The sequence below is a fragment of the Hylobates moloch genome, unplaced genomic scaffold (genome assembly GCF_009828535.3).
Source record: "Hylobates moloch isolate HMO894 unplaced genomic scaffold, HMol_V3 SCAFFOLD_9, whole genome shotgun sequence".
In the NCBI taxonomy this organism is placed as follows: Eukaryota; Metazoa; Chordata; class Mammalia; order Primates; family Hylobatidae; genus Hylobates; species Hylobates moloch.
The window spans coordinates 24,377,264-24,391,631 of NW_026652284.1; the positions used below are offsets into that span (position 1 = coordinate 24,377,264).

Here is a 14,368-nt window from a genome sequence, read left to right on the forward strand (position 1 = left end):
AGGCAAGATTATGTTTGTAAGGTCCTGTGGCTTTACAGGTTTCAATAAATGGCCACTGCTATTAAATACGATTGTTTTCTGTTCCAGTACTCCTGGATTCTTCATGGGTCTTATTACCATCTTTGAATATTCTCACTTCTCATACTATTTCCACTTAAAATTAACTAGCTCAGGCTTGGCGTGGTGGCTCACGCCTGTAATCTCAGCACTTTGGGAGGCCAAGGCGGGTGGATTATGAGATCAGGAGTTCAAGACCAGCCTGGCCAAGATGGTGAAACCCCGTCTTTACTAAAAATACAAAAATTAACTGGGCGTGGTGGCGGGCGCCTGAAATCCCAGCTACTCGGTAGGCTGAGGCAGAGAATTGCTTGAACCCAGGAGGCAGAGGTTGCAGTGAGCTGCGCGCCACTGCACTCTAGCCTGGGCGACAGAGCAGACTCCATCTCAAAAAAAAAAAAAAAAAAAAGCTAGATTGGAGCAGCCGAAATAGGCACAGGAGAGAGAAAGGGGTGGGTTGCTGCTATTCTCTCTTAGGTTTATGTGATTTTTTTTAAAAAAAGATCTGATGGGGTTACATCAGCCGGTTCACAGTAAAGGTGGGAAATGCCTCTTGTTTCAGGTTCCAATGTGATTCAGAAGGGCAGTTCCCTGGGGACTGAATGGCAGACCCCAGTTATCTCGGAGCCCTTTCGGAGCCGCTTCAGCCGCTGTTCAAGTGTAGCCGACAGTGGGGACACAGCCATTGGTACATCATGCTCAGATATTACAGAGGGTAAGTTTGTATTAATGATTTGATTACCAATATGTGTTCTCATTTTCAGATTGCATTTTGGGTATATTGGCATTTCCAGATTGTGTTATCTCCAGAATGTTCATAACGTCATTCCATTTCATTCAAGGAGTCTTTCATTCTTCTTACTCTGTGCTTCTCACATCTGGTCCCTTTATCTAAATTTCCACTTTTTATCTTATCTGAAACAACTTTGTTGGGGGTAGAGAGACAGGGTCTCACTCTGTCACCCAGGTTGGAGTGCACTGGCGTGACTATAGCTCACTGCAGCCTCCCAGGCTGAGGTAATCCTCCCACCTCAGCCTCCTAGGTAGCTGAGACTGCAGGTATGCACCACCGTGCCTGGCTAATTTTTTGTGTGTTTTTATAGAGATGGAGTTTCGCCATGTTGCCCAGGCTGGTCTGGACTCCCAGACTCAAGAGAACCACCTGCTTCGGCCTCCCAAAGTGCTGAGATTACAGGCATGAGCCCCTGTGCCTAGCCTTTGAAACAACTTTCTGATAGGTTAATTGGCGTCGAGTCTTTCCCTCTGCTGCCAGATTATTTTTGCTAAAAGCCTAATTTCATAGTTTCCTATAAATCTTCAATAACTCCTATTGCTTGGGCGATGAAGTTCAGAGGCTTCAGTTCTGTGATCGTCCCTATCCCACCCACTCAAACATATTTCCTGCTGCCATCAAGTCTGAACGTACGGTCCTGTTTTTTGTTTTGTTTCTATTAATTTTTTGAGATGGTCTCACTCTGTCACCCAGGCTGGAGTGCAGTAGTGCCGTCATGCTCACTGCAGCTTTAAACTCCTAGGCTCCTGAGTAGCAGGGACTACTAGCATGATGCCACCACACCCAGCTATTTTTTTTTTTTTTTTTCATTTTTTGTAGAATTGAGGTCTTGCTATATTGCCCAGGATGGTCTCAAACTCTTTGCCTGAAACGATCCTATTGCCTCAGCCTCCCAAAGTGCTGAGTGCTGGGATTACAGGCTGGAGCCACCATACCCAGCTGGTTTTTGGTTTCTGATACCGGGGCTCTTTTTTTCCTTTTTTTTTTTTTTTGAGGCGGAGTCTCGCTCTGTCGCCCAGGCTGGAGTGCAGTGGCGCAATCTCGGCTCACTGCAAGCTCCGCCTCCCGGGTTCACGCCATTCTCCTGCCTCAGCCTCCCGAGTAGCTGGGACTACAGGCACCTGCCACCGCGCCCGGCTAATTTTTTGTATTTTTAGTAGAGTCGGGGTTTCACCGTGTTAGCCAGGATGGTCTCGATCTCCTGACCTCGTGATCCACCCGTCTCGGCCTCCCAAAGTGCTGGGATTCCAGGCGTGAGCCACCGCGCCCGGCCTTTTTTTCCTTCTTTAATCTGGGCCCATGTGTGCGATGCCTGCCTCCTCTTGCCTTTCGTAGCTATGCTGATCTTACTATTCAAGATGCAGCAAATGTCCCACAGGCTTTTCCCATCCCTTACACTCATCAGTCATGTCATTCTCCTTGCATTCTTGTATCTTTATTATCTCTGCCACTTGTTTTCGCATTTAAGTATTGCCAGGCAATACTTTATAAGGGCATTTTGTTTTTCCATTTAGATTGGTGAGTTCTAGAAGGCAGAGAACCTAATGATAATAAACTACTGTTGATTGTATGCTTTGTGATAGATACTATAAATTTTTTCTATATTATTTCACTAAAGCCCTTAAGAACCCTCTAATAGTCTTATTATTTCCATTTTATGGATGAGAAGGCTGAATTTCAAAGTGATTGAATGAGTTTCTTAAAGTCACAAAACTTGTCACTTTGATAATCATATGTTGTAATTTTAAAACATCTACTCCACAGCCACTTGGATGGCTATATTCCAGAAGATAACAATCCTAGCTACTTGGGAGGCTGAGGCAGGAGGATCACTTGAGCCCAGGAGTTTGAGACTAGCCTGGGCAACATAGTGAGACCCTGTCTCAAAAAAAAAAAAGTAAGTTCAGTCACTTTGTTACACAGGTTGTGTGTGTGACTCTGTTTTTTATTCCTTTAGGGAAATACGTATGTATTTCCCTTCTGTGCGTTATTTTTAAATTGTAGCAGCCTTTTTGGTGAGAATGTAGAGAAATGGAAACTTCTGTGCATTGCTGGTAGGAATGTAAAGTATTGCAGCTGCTTTGGAAAACAGTTAGGCAGTTTCTTGAAAGGTTAAACATAGAGTTATTTATGACCCGATAGTTCTACTCCTAGATATATACCCAGGAGAAATGAATACACAAGTTTTTGTGTGGACTTGTACATAAATGTTGGTAGCAGCATTATTCATGATAGTCAAAAGTAGAAACAATCCAAAACCCACAACTGATGAATGAATGAATAAAATATCCATATAATACAGTAGAATATTATTCAGCAATAAAAAGAAATGAAATACTGGTACATGCTGTCTTAAAAACATATACCGGCCAGGTGTAGGGGCTGATGCCTGCAATCCTAGCGCTTTGGGAGGCCAAGGCGGGTGGATTCCCTGAGCTCAGGAGTTCGAGACCAGCCTGGGCAACACGGTGAAAGCCCATCTCTACTAAAATACAAAAAATTAGCTGGGCGTGGTGATGTATGTCTGTAATCTACTCGGGAGGCTGAGACAAGAGAATCGCTTGAACCCGGGAGGCAGAGGTTGCAGTGAGCTGAGATCGTGCCATTGCACTCCAGCCTGGGCAACAGAGCGAGACTCCATCTCAAAAAAAAAAAAAAAAATTATATACTAAGACTATATTTTCAGGGATCATTTCTGTAGTATGTTACTAGAGAACTTTTTCTGAATGCGTAGAGCACCGGTAAGAAAAAGAAAAAAAAAGAAATAACCATTATATATGAAGTAAAAAAAAGCCAGACACAAAAGGCTGTGTATTGCATGATTCCCTTTATATGAGGGGTCCCCAACCCCTGGGCCATGGACCAGTACCAGTCTGGCCTGTTAGGAACCACACAGCAGGAGGTGAGCAGCAGGTCGAGCATTACCGCCTGAGCTCCATCTCCTGTCAGATCAGTGGTGGGATTAAATTCTCATAGGAGCACGAACCCTATTGTGAACTGTGCATTTGAGGGATCTGGGTTGCATGCTCTTTATGAGGATCAAACTAATACCTAAAGTCCAGAATAGGTGAATGTACAGAAACACAAAGTAGATTAGTGGTTTTCTAGGGCTTCAGAAGCTGGTGAAAACATAGCATGACTGCTAAAGGTAAGAGGTTTTCTTTTTGGAGTGATGAAAATGTAAAATTGATTGTAGTGATTACGCAACTCCATTAATATACTAAAACCCATTGAATTGTACACCTCAAGTGAGCAAATGGTATGATATGTGAATTGCATTTCAATAAAGGTTTTTGGTTTTTGTTTTTCTTAAATAGGTATGAGCAGAGAGGAGTAAATTTAAAAAAGAAAAGAAAAGAAAAAAAGCCAGGGACAGTGGTCTGTACCTATAGTCCCAGCTGCTCCCAAGGCTGAGGTGGGAAAATCACTTGAGCCCACAAGTTTGAGTACAGTCTGGGCAACATAGTGAGATCTTATCTCCAAAAAAAAAAAAAGGAGGGTAGCGGGGACCACATCTACTATTACTGGTTCCTACACATCTAGCATTAATTTTAGTTTTTGTTTGTTTTATAAAGATAGGGTCTCTTTTTGTCATCCAGGCTTGAGTGCAATGGCGTGATCATAAGCTCATTGCAGCCTTGAACTCCTGGGCTCAACCAGTCTTTCCACGTAAGCCTTCCGAGTAGCTGGGACTACAGGCATGTACCATCACACTCAGCCAGTTTTTTTGTTTGTTTGTTTTGTTTTGTTTTGTGTGTGGAGTCAGGGTCTCACCATCTTGCCCAGGCTGGTTCTTGAACTTCTGGGCTCAAGCAGTCCTCCTGCCCTGACCTTCCAAAGTGCTGAGATTACAGGTGTGAGCCACTGCACCCAGCCCCTAGCATTAATTTTAATAGTTTGACAACTATGTGTATAATGGGGATTGTGCTCAGTAACTATTGAGTAGAATTGAATCATAGATTTTGAGGTACACAGGACTTCAAAGATCGCCTCTGCTCATTTTGATTGGTGAGTAACAAAAATTCCCCAAGGAGTTAAGTAACTTGCCTAACATCATATAGCTGGTTATCAGATTCTGGTCTCCTGACTGTGTAATATTCTTTCTATCAATTGTGTAATCACAAATCTTACTGTTAATTTAATTTTCACTTGTTAAGGTTTTGTCTACATTTGCAGTCATAGGACCTTTTTATTTTGATTAAATAATAGATATTTTTAAAATCAATCAATGGTCTAGATTTTTCCCCCATTGAAATGACCAGCTGTATTTAATTCAGTTACATTGCTACACAGATTGTGTGTGTGACTCTCTTTTTTATTCTTTTGGGAAAATACTTATATTTCTAGTGCATTCTTTTAAAGTTGTAATAGTCTTCTTGAGATAGGGGTCAAAGATATTGGTCTAGAAGTTTTTTTTTTTACTTCTTCTTCTTCTTATTATTATTTTTTTCGAGACAGAGTCTCTCTGTCGCCCAGGCTGGAGTGCAGTGGCCCAATCTCAGCTCACTGTAACCTCTACCTCCTGGGTTCAAGTGATTCTCCTGCCTCAGCCTCCCGAGTAACTGGGATTACAGGCACGCACCACCACGCCTGGCTAATTTTTGTATTTTTAGTAGCGACAGGGTTTCACCATGTTGGCCAGTCTGGTCTTGAACTCTTTTTTTTTTTTTTTTTTTTTTTTTGAGAAGGAGTCTCGCTCTGTCGCACAGGCTGGAGTGCAGTGGGGCAGTCTCGGCTCACTGCAAGCTCCGCCTTCCGGGTTAATGCCATTCTCCTGCCTCAGCCTCCCAATTAGCTGGTACTACAGGTGCCTGCCACTATGCCTGGCTAATTTTTTGTATATTTAGTAGAGACGGGGTTTCACCATGTTAGCCAGGATGGTCTCGATCTCCTGACCTCGTGATCCGCCCGCCTTGGCTTCTCAAAGTGCTGGGATTGCAGGCGTGAGCCACCACCCCCAGCCCTAGACGTTTTTTAAACTGCTATGTTTGTTACATACCATGATGCTAATCTTAACTCTTTTTGTGTGTTTGTTTGTTTTGAGATGGTCTCACTCTGTCACCCATGCTGGAGTGCGGTGGCGTGATCGTGGCTCACTGCAACCTCCGCCTCCCGGGTTCAAGCGATTCTTCTGCCTCAGCCTCCTGAGTAGTTGGGATTACAGGCACGTGCCACCACACCCGGCTAATTTTTGTATTTTTAGTAAAGATGGGGTTCCACCATGTTGGCCAGACTGGTCTCGAACTCCTGACCTCAGCTGATCCACCCACCTTGGCCTCTCAAAGTGTTGGGATTATAGGCGTGAGCCACTGCTCCTGGCCTCTAATCTTTTTTTTTTTTTTTTTTTTTTTTTTTGAGACGGAGTCTCGCTCTGTCGCCCAGGCTAGAGTGCAGTGGCACAATCTCGGCTCACTGCAAGCTCCGCCTCCCGGGTTCACGCCATTCTCCTGCCTCAGCCTCTCCGAGTAGCTGGGACTACAGGCGCCCGCCACTGCGCCCGGCTAATTTTTTGTATTTTTAGTAGAGACGGGGTTTCACCGTGGTCTCGATCTCCTGACCTCATGATCCGCCCGCCTCGGCCTCCCAAAGTGCTGGGATTACAAGCGTGAGCCACCGCGCCTGGCCCTCTAATCTTAATTCTTACACATTTTGTTCATGAATCTAGCTTGCAGTCTAGTTGACAAGAACCCCTATGACTGGTATACAGTATAGTTCATTGTTGCATCTTTAAATTGAATAGGCATGCTTTTGATTCCACCCTCTTCACTAAAGTGTTTTACCTTGGAAGATTCTCGAGGGACAGAGTAGAGGTGGGTACTGAAGAGTTCAGAATGCTTTCAGCTCTTTGCAAAAGACTGAAATAGTCACTGGCGTAATTCAGGCTACTGAATCACTTCAGGTGTAGACTGAAGTGACTGAGATTTGGTAATAGCTGAATCTACCCTTACTGTGAAAGGAAGTTTGCTCAAAAATGAGTTGTTTTTTAGGGTAGGGAGGGGGCATAAAATGTGGTTAAGTAGGGGAGAGATTTAGAACTATATTCTTAAAATGGAAAAACCCCAATGTTTTTGGGAACTGTAGATTTCTGTAAATAAAAATCACATATCCCATGCATTGTATTTTTTAAAGAGATGGGTCTCGCTATGTTGCCTACACTGGAGTGCAATGACTGTTCCCACAGGTACCCATCATAGTGTACTATAGCCATGAACTCAGTGGGGCTCAAGTAATCCTCCTGAGTTAGACTGCTGAGTAGCTGGGCCTACAGAGGTACACCACCTGCCTGGTTCCCATACACTAAATTTTGAATGCCTTTGAAAATTGTAGAAGATAGAGGTCCCTTTGAAAATGAGTGTTGCTATTTCGTTTCAAAATATTCTAAACCACAGACCAGACTTACGGTGTAACTCAGAGGTCCCCAACTCCTGGCCCGTGGACCAGTACCAGTCCATGGCATATTAGGAACCAGGCCACACAGCTGGAGGTGAGCAGCAGGCGAGCAAGCATTACTGCCTGAGCCTGCGCCTTCTGTCAGATCAGTGGTGACATTAGATTCTCATAGGAGCACGAACCCTATTGTGAACTGTGCATGTGAGGGATCTAGGTTGCTCAGTCCTTAGGAGAATCTAATGCCTGATGATCTGAGGTGGAACAGTTTCATCCTGAAACCATCCCCCCAACCATTGTCTGTGGAAAAATTGTGTTCCACAAAACCATTCCCTGGTAACAAAAAGGTTGGGGACCGCTGGTGTAACTTTACATTTCATAGCACAGTTAGTCTGAATCAGGCAGTTTACTTAATATAAATAGATAAACCCAATAGATAAGTTAAAAATGTGGACAAAGACCTCACCTTAATTTTCTAATATGTCCATTTATCATCTATAAAAAATTAGAAAAGCCATATTCTTCTGGGTCAGTTGGTACTTTTCTTCTTGGCTTTGGTTTTGGCATTATTTTGGGGTTATCTTAGTCTATTTTCTGTTACTATAAGAGAATACCTGAGACAGTATAACTTACACAGAAAAGATGTTTATTTTGCCCATGGTTCCGGAGAGTGAGAAGTCCAAAGGCATAGTGGCAGCATCTGGCGAAGGCTTTTGTACTGTATCATAACATGGTGGAAAAGCAGAGACCACTAGAGTGAGCCAAGCTTGCCTTTTTTTTTCTTTTTTCTTTTTTTTTTTTTTTTTTTGAGACAGAGTCTTATTTCTGTCACTCAGGCTGGAGTGCAGTGGCGGGATCTTGGCTCACTGCAGCGTCTGCCTCCCAGGTTCAAGTGATTCTCCTGCCTCAGCCTCCTGAGTAGCTGGGATTACAGGCACCTGCCATCATGCCCAGCTAATTTTTGTATTTTTAGTAGAGACGGGTTTCACCATGTTAGCCAGGCTGGCCTTGAACTCCTGACCTCAAATGATCTGCTTGCCTCTGCCTCCCAAGGTGCTAGGATTACAGACGTAAACCACCATGCCCAACCCAAGCTTGGTTTTTTTGTTTGTTTGTTTTTTGTTTTTTTGTTTTTTTTTTTTTGAGGCAGAGTTTAGCTCTTGTTGCCCAGGCTGGAGTGCAGTGGTGCAATCTCGGCTCACTGCAACCTCTGCCTCCCGGGTTCAAGCGATTCTCCTGCCTCAGCCTCCCGAGAAGCTGGGACTACAGGCATGCGTCACCACGCCCGGCTAATTTTGTATTTTTAGCGGAGACAGTGTTTCTCCATGTTGATCAGGCTGGTCTCAAACTCCTGACCTCAGGTGATCCGCCAGCCTTAGCCTCCCAAAGTGCTGGGATTACAGGTATGAGCCACTGTGCCTGGCCCCAAGCTTGCTTTTATAACAACCCACTGCTTTGAGAACTAACTCACTTCTGCTAATCTATTATGAGGCTTCTACCCTCATGACCCAGTCACCTCTTAGAGGCCCCCACCTCTTAATACTGTTACATTGGCAATTAAGTTTCCAACACATGAACTTTTGGGGGACAGACACTTTCAAACCACAGCAGGGGTTATGGGCTCAAAACTGAATTTGGTGAATCTGGAGAGACTGGTGCTATGGATGGAGAATGGAAGGAGGTATTGCAAAGTTCATGGTAGCAATCCCTCATGTGCTACAACCTCACAGTCTTCTGTTTTGTAATTACACTATGGGAGCAGCGACCCTTGGTAAGAACTGATACTATGGTGCTGTTATGGAGGATTTAAAACATATTGCTTATGGTTAAGCACAGTGGCTCATCCCTGTAATCCCAGCACTTTGGGAGGCTGAGACAGGTGGATCACTTGAGGTTAGGAGTTCAAGACCAGCCTGGCCAACATGGTGAAACCCCGTCTACTAAAAATACAAAAATTAGGCAGGCATGGTGGCAGGCTCCTGTAATCCCAGCTACTCGGGAGCCTAAGGCAGAAGAGTCTCTTGAACCCGGGAGGCAGAGGTTGTGGTGAGCCAAGATCGTGTCACTGCACTCCAGCCTGGACAACAGAGTGAGTGAGACCCCATCTCAAAAAAGAAAAAATTGGGCCAGGGGCAGTGGCTCACACCTGTAATCCCAGCACTTTGGGAGGCCAAGGCGGGCAGATCACCTGAGGTTGGGAGTTCAAGACCAGCCTGACCAGCATGGAGAAGCCCTGTCTCTACTAAAAATACAAAATTAGCCGGGCGTGGTGGAGCATGCCTTTAATTCAGCTACTCGGGAGCCTGAGGCAGGAGAATCGCTTGAACTCAGGAGAAGGAGGTTGCGGTGAGCCAAGATCGCGCCATTGCACTCCAGCCTGGGCAACAAGAGCGAAATTCCGTCTCCAAAAAAAAGAAAAGAAAAAATTGTATTTCTTACTAGTCTTTGAAGTCTTTATTACTAGCAGTCTGCTTTAACCTTGTGTACTAGTCCTATATTGAAGTTGTGAGACATCAGAAACTGGGTCCTTTAACTGAGAAATTTCTTTCTTGGTCCTGAGAGACTAATGCATGTTATCAGAACTTATTCAAGTTTTTGTTTCGTTATGTGTGTGTGTGTGTGTTTTTTTTTTTTTTTTTGAGATGGAGTCTTGCTCTGTCACCCAGGCTGGAGTGCAGTGGCGCAATCTTGGCTCACTGCAAGCTCCGCCTCCCGGGTTCACGCCATTCTCCTGCCTCAGCCTCTCCGAGTAGCTGGGACTACAGGCGCCCGCCACCACGCCCGGCTAATTTTTTTGTATTTTTAATAGAGACGGGGTTTCACCGTGGTCTCGATCTCCTGACCTCGTGATCCGCCCGCCTCGGCCTCCCAAAGTGCTGGGATTACAAGTGTGAGCCACCGCGCCCGGCCGTGTTTTTTTTTTAGTGTGGCCTTTTATATATCCCCAAGATCATCTTCAGTATAGCAAATTAGATACTATGCATATAGTATAAGGCTTGCATATCTTTTTTTAAAGTATTTATTCCTCCTGTCTAACTGAAATGTTTTACCCTTTGATCAGCATCTCTCGATTCCCCCTGCTCCCAGCTTCTAGTAACCACAATTATTCTCTGTGTTTCTATGTGTCGAGGTTTTTTTAGCTTCCACATATAAGTAACAATGTGCAGTATTTGTCATTTTGTGCCTGGCTTATTTCTCTTAGTGTCCTCCAGGTTCATCCATGTTGTTGCAAGTGACATAATTTACATCTTTTATAAGGCTGGTATTCCATTGTGTATATATACTGCATTTCCTTATCTGTTCGTCCATTGATTCTGTAACTTGGCTATTGTGAATAATTACTCAGTAAACATGGGATTGTAGATATCTCTTTGACATACATATTTCATATCAGTTGGATATATACCCAGAAGTAGATTGCTGGATCATATGGTAACTATTTCTAGTTTTTTGGTGTTGTTTTTTTTTTTTTTTTTTTTTTGAGACGGAGTCTCGCTCTGTCGCCCAAGCTGGAGTGCAGTGGCACAATCTCGGCTCACTGCAAGCTCCGCCTCCCGGGTTCACGCCATTCTTCTGCCTCAGCCTCTCCGAGTAGCTGGGACTACAGGCGCCTGCCACTGTGCCCGGCTAACGGGGTTTCACCGTGGTCTCGATCTCCTGACCTCGTGATCCGCCCGCCTCGGCCTCCCAAAGTGCTGGGATTACAAGCGTGAGCCACCGCGCTGGGCAGTTTTTTGGTTTTTTGAGGGACTACATACTCCATTGTTTTCCACAATGGCTGTGTTACATTCCCACCAACTGTGTACTAGAGTTCCCTTTTCTCTGCATCCTCTCCAAACTTGTTATCTTTCATCTTTTTTTTTTTTTTTTTTTGAGATGGAGTCTCGCTCTGTCGCCCAGGCTAGAGTGCAGTGGTGCAATCCTGGCTCATTGCAACCTCCACCTCCCGGGTTCAAGCGATTCTCCTGCCTCAGCCTCCCGAATAGCTGGGACTCCAGGCGCGTGCCACCACACCCGGCTAATATTTTGTGTTTTTAGTAGAGACAGGGTTTCACCATGTTAGCCAGGATGGTTTTGATCTCCTGACCTCGTGATTCCCCCTCCTCAGCCTCCCAAAGTGTTCGGAATTACAGGCGTGAGCTGCTGCGCCCGGCCTCATCTTTCTGATAATAGCCATTCTGGCAGGTGTGAGGTGGCTTGCCCATATTTTTAAAGAGTTGCTTAAGGACAGGCATGGTGGCTCACACCTATAATCCTAGCACTTTGGGAGGCTGAGGCGGGTGGATCACTTGAGCCCATGAGTTCGAGACCAGTCTGGGCAACATGACGAAACCCCGTCTCTCCTAAAAATACAAAAACTGAGGTGGGAAGATCACCTGAGCCTGGGGAAGTCGAGGCTGCAGTAAACTGTGATCACGCCACTGTGCTCCAGCCTGGGTGACAGAGTGAGACCCCACCTCAAAAAAAAAAAAAAAAAAAAAGTTGTTTAATGAGAAGGTAGTAGCTGATCTATACTCACATAATTCTGGGAACAATTATAGTATTTGTTGTTGTTATCTGAGTGTGTTCTGTGTTGCTTGGTGGGGAGAAAAAGAAACAAGTTGGTAGTCGCTCTTCTCCGTGGTAGATATGCTTGATTTGGGAACGAGTACTGAATATTGTTGAAAAGAGAAGAAATTGGTATTCCTTGTTTCCTTATTCAGTTTTCTGCCTGCTGAAAGCAGTAAGTATGTTACCTCACATTCCTCCCTTATTGTTTGCTTGCAGTAGTCCCCCTCAGAGTAGTACTTGAAAATTGGAAATAGGTAGAAATGTGAATCTTGTGCAGTAGGGCTAATCAAGGGTTGTCTCCCAAGACCAGGCAGGAGCCAAAGGAAACACGAATTCAGTCTGAAGGAAAAGTTTAAAAAAAAACACAGTTGGGTACACACAAGGGGGCAAGTGAAAGGCAAAATATAAAATAGAGGATTTCAGTGTGTACCCAATTGAGAGTGCTCACTGTGCTAGAGTGAAACCTGAGAGTTACTAAGAATAACTTCACATATCCAGGCAGTCAGGTCGGGGTATGGGAGAGAGAACAGAATCCTGCCTCAGATGCCATACTCCCTGTCCTGCATACTGAGCAAGACTGTCTAGTTCGCTTCATTCTTCAGATAGTTTGGACTCGTTGCTCACCTTCCTGGGGGAGCTTTTGGAGGTCTCAGAAGATTCTGGTGACTCTTGGAAAGGATATTTTTATTAGATTTGATTATAGCTGAGAGTTGTCCAGCTTCCAGAAGAGTAGGACCTAACTCATTTTCCTTAAGTAAGTAATTTTTTTTAAGTTTAAAGTTTTTAAAAAACTTGTTTAAAGTTTTTCAGCTTTGTCTGTTGACTGACAAGATTTTTTTTATTCCCGTACGAAGGACTAAGTTAAAAGTGAAGCCATTATTGCCTTTTGTTAGTTTACCTTGTGAATGGCACTTGAGATCCCGGAACATACATCTCCCAGTTTGGTTGCCGTGTCTTTCTGCCTGATACTTTTGATGATGGTGCTCTCTCTGCTTGGTCTCAGGACAGGCCTAGAGCTTCTGGCATAGCATTCAAACTCAAGAAAGCTTGTTACTTCAATTTTTACTTATGGAAGACTATTCTCTCCGCAGATTTTTGCAGCTCAAGTGGCAGTCCTCCTTTCCAGCCCATCAAAAGCCACGTAACCATTCCAACAGCCCATGTGATGCCTTCTACTTTAGGGACCTCTCCTGCCAAGCCAAATTCTACACCTGTTGGACCCTCTTCCTCTAAACTCCCTTTGTCAGGGTTCGTTGAAAGTGTGGGAATGACAAGAAATGGAGACCTTGGTGCAATGAAACATTCTCCAGGCCTCTCTAGAGATCTCATGTATTTCTCTGGTGCTACTGGAGAAAATGGAATTGAGCAGTCCTGGTTTCCAGCAGTGGGCCATGAAAGACAAGAAGAGGCGAGGAAGTTTGATATTCCTAGCATGGAATCTACCCTCAATCAGTCGGCAATGATGGAGACACTTTATTCAGATCCTCACCACCGAGTCCGCTTCCACAACCCAAGAACCAGCACAAGTAAGGAGTTGTACAAAGTGTTGCCTGAGGCCAAGAAGGCACCGGGCAGCGGGGCAGTGTTTGAGCGGAATGGACCACATTCTAATAGCAGTGGGGTCCTCCATTTGGGACTCCAGCCTGCTCCCGGGCTCTCCAAGCCTCTGCCCTCTCAGGTGTGGCAGCCGAGTCCTGACACTTGGCATCCCCGAGAGCAATCTTGTGAACTCAGCACTTGTCGGCAGCAGCTGGAATTGATTCGTTTACAGATGGAGCAAATGCAGGTAGAGGTCTATCTTTCCTTGGATTTTCTAGGTTCTGTACAGTTCTTAGAATTGTAATAGCTTTTGTCCTTTGAGTTTTGGCTTAAAGAAAATAGCTGTAAAAAGAAGGAAGATGTTTGTAGACAGGAAATACAGGCTTGTGAGCTGTTGGCCATTGAATCTGTTTGGTGGTCAAATTAAGCACCAGATGGGGTCTCCAAAATAGCAAAAGGTTACAAAGGAAAACCTAAAAACGTATTTATACCAGTCACTAGGCTAAGGTACTTTCACATACAGGATTTTATTTAATCTTCATAGTGTACTAACGAGGTAGATGTAGAAACTTACCAGGTTCTTAGACTACATAATCTGTCCAGGGTCATAGAGCTGGTAATTGGTAGAGCTGGGGTTTAAAAACCATCTTTGAGGCCGGGTGCAGTGGCTTACGCCTATAATCCCAGCACTTTGGGAGGCCAAGGCAGGCAGGAGTTCGTGATCAGCCTGGCCAGCAGAGTGAAACACTGCCTCTACTAAAAATATAAAAATTAGCCAGGTGTGGTGGCATGCACCTGTAGTCCCAACTACTCAGGAGGCTGTGGCGGGAGAATTGCTTGAACCTGGGAGGTGGAGGTTGCAGTGAGCCGAGACCGCGCCATTGCACTCCAGTCTGGATGACAGAGCAAGACTCTGTCTCAAAAAATAAATAAATAAATATGAAAGCCTTCTTTGAGCCCCTGTGTTCTGTCTGCCACTTTTGTAGTTTCTTTTTTTTTTTTTGAGATGGAGTCTAGCTCTGTTGCCCAGGCTGGAGTGCA

At 44.6% G+C, this 14,368-nt stretch overlaps 1 protein-coding gene and 1 pseudogene across 3 annotated transcripts in view; both read left to right on the forward strand.

Annotated features, from left to right (window-relative positions):
* CEP85 (centrosomal protein 85) overlaps positions 1 to 14,368 on the forward strand; it is a 47,581-nt gene that overhangs the window by 9,612 nt on the left and 23,601 nt on the right. For all 3 annotated transcript variants that reach the window (XM_032759396.2, XM_032759398.2, XM_058444020.1), the window contains 2 exons: positions 620 to 772; positions 12,880 to 13,574. In XM_032759396.2, the coding sequence (XP_032615287.1) occupies positions 620 to 772; positions 12,880 to 13,574 (848 nt within the window). The remainder of the gene's footprint in view (positions 1 to 619; positions 773 to 12,879; positions 13,575 to 14,368) is intronic.
* LOC116814060 (small nucleolar RNA U3) lies at positions 3,521 to 3,613 on the forward strand (annotated as a pseudogene).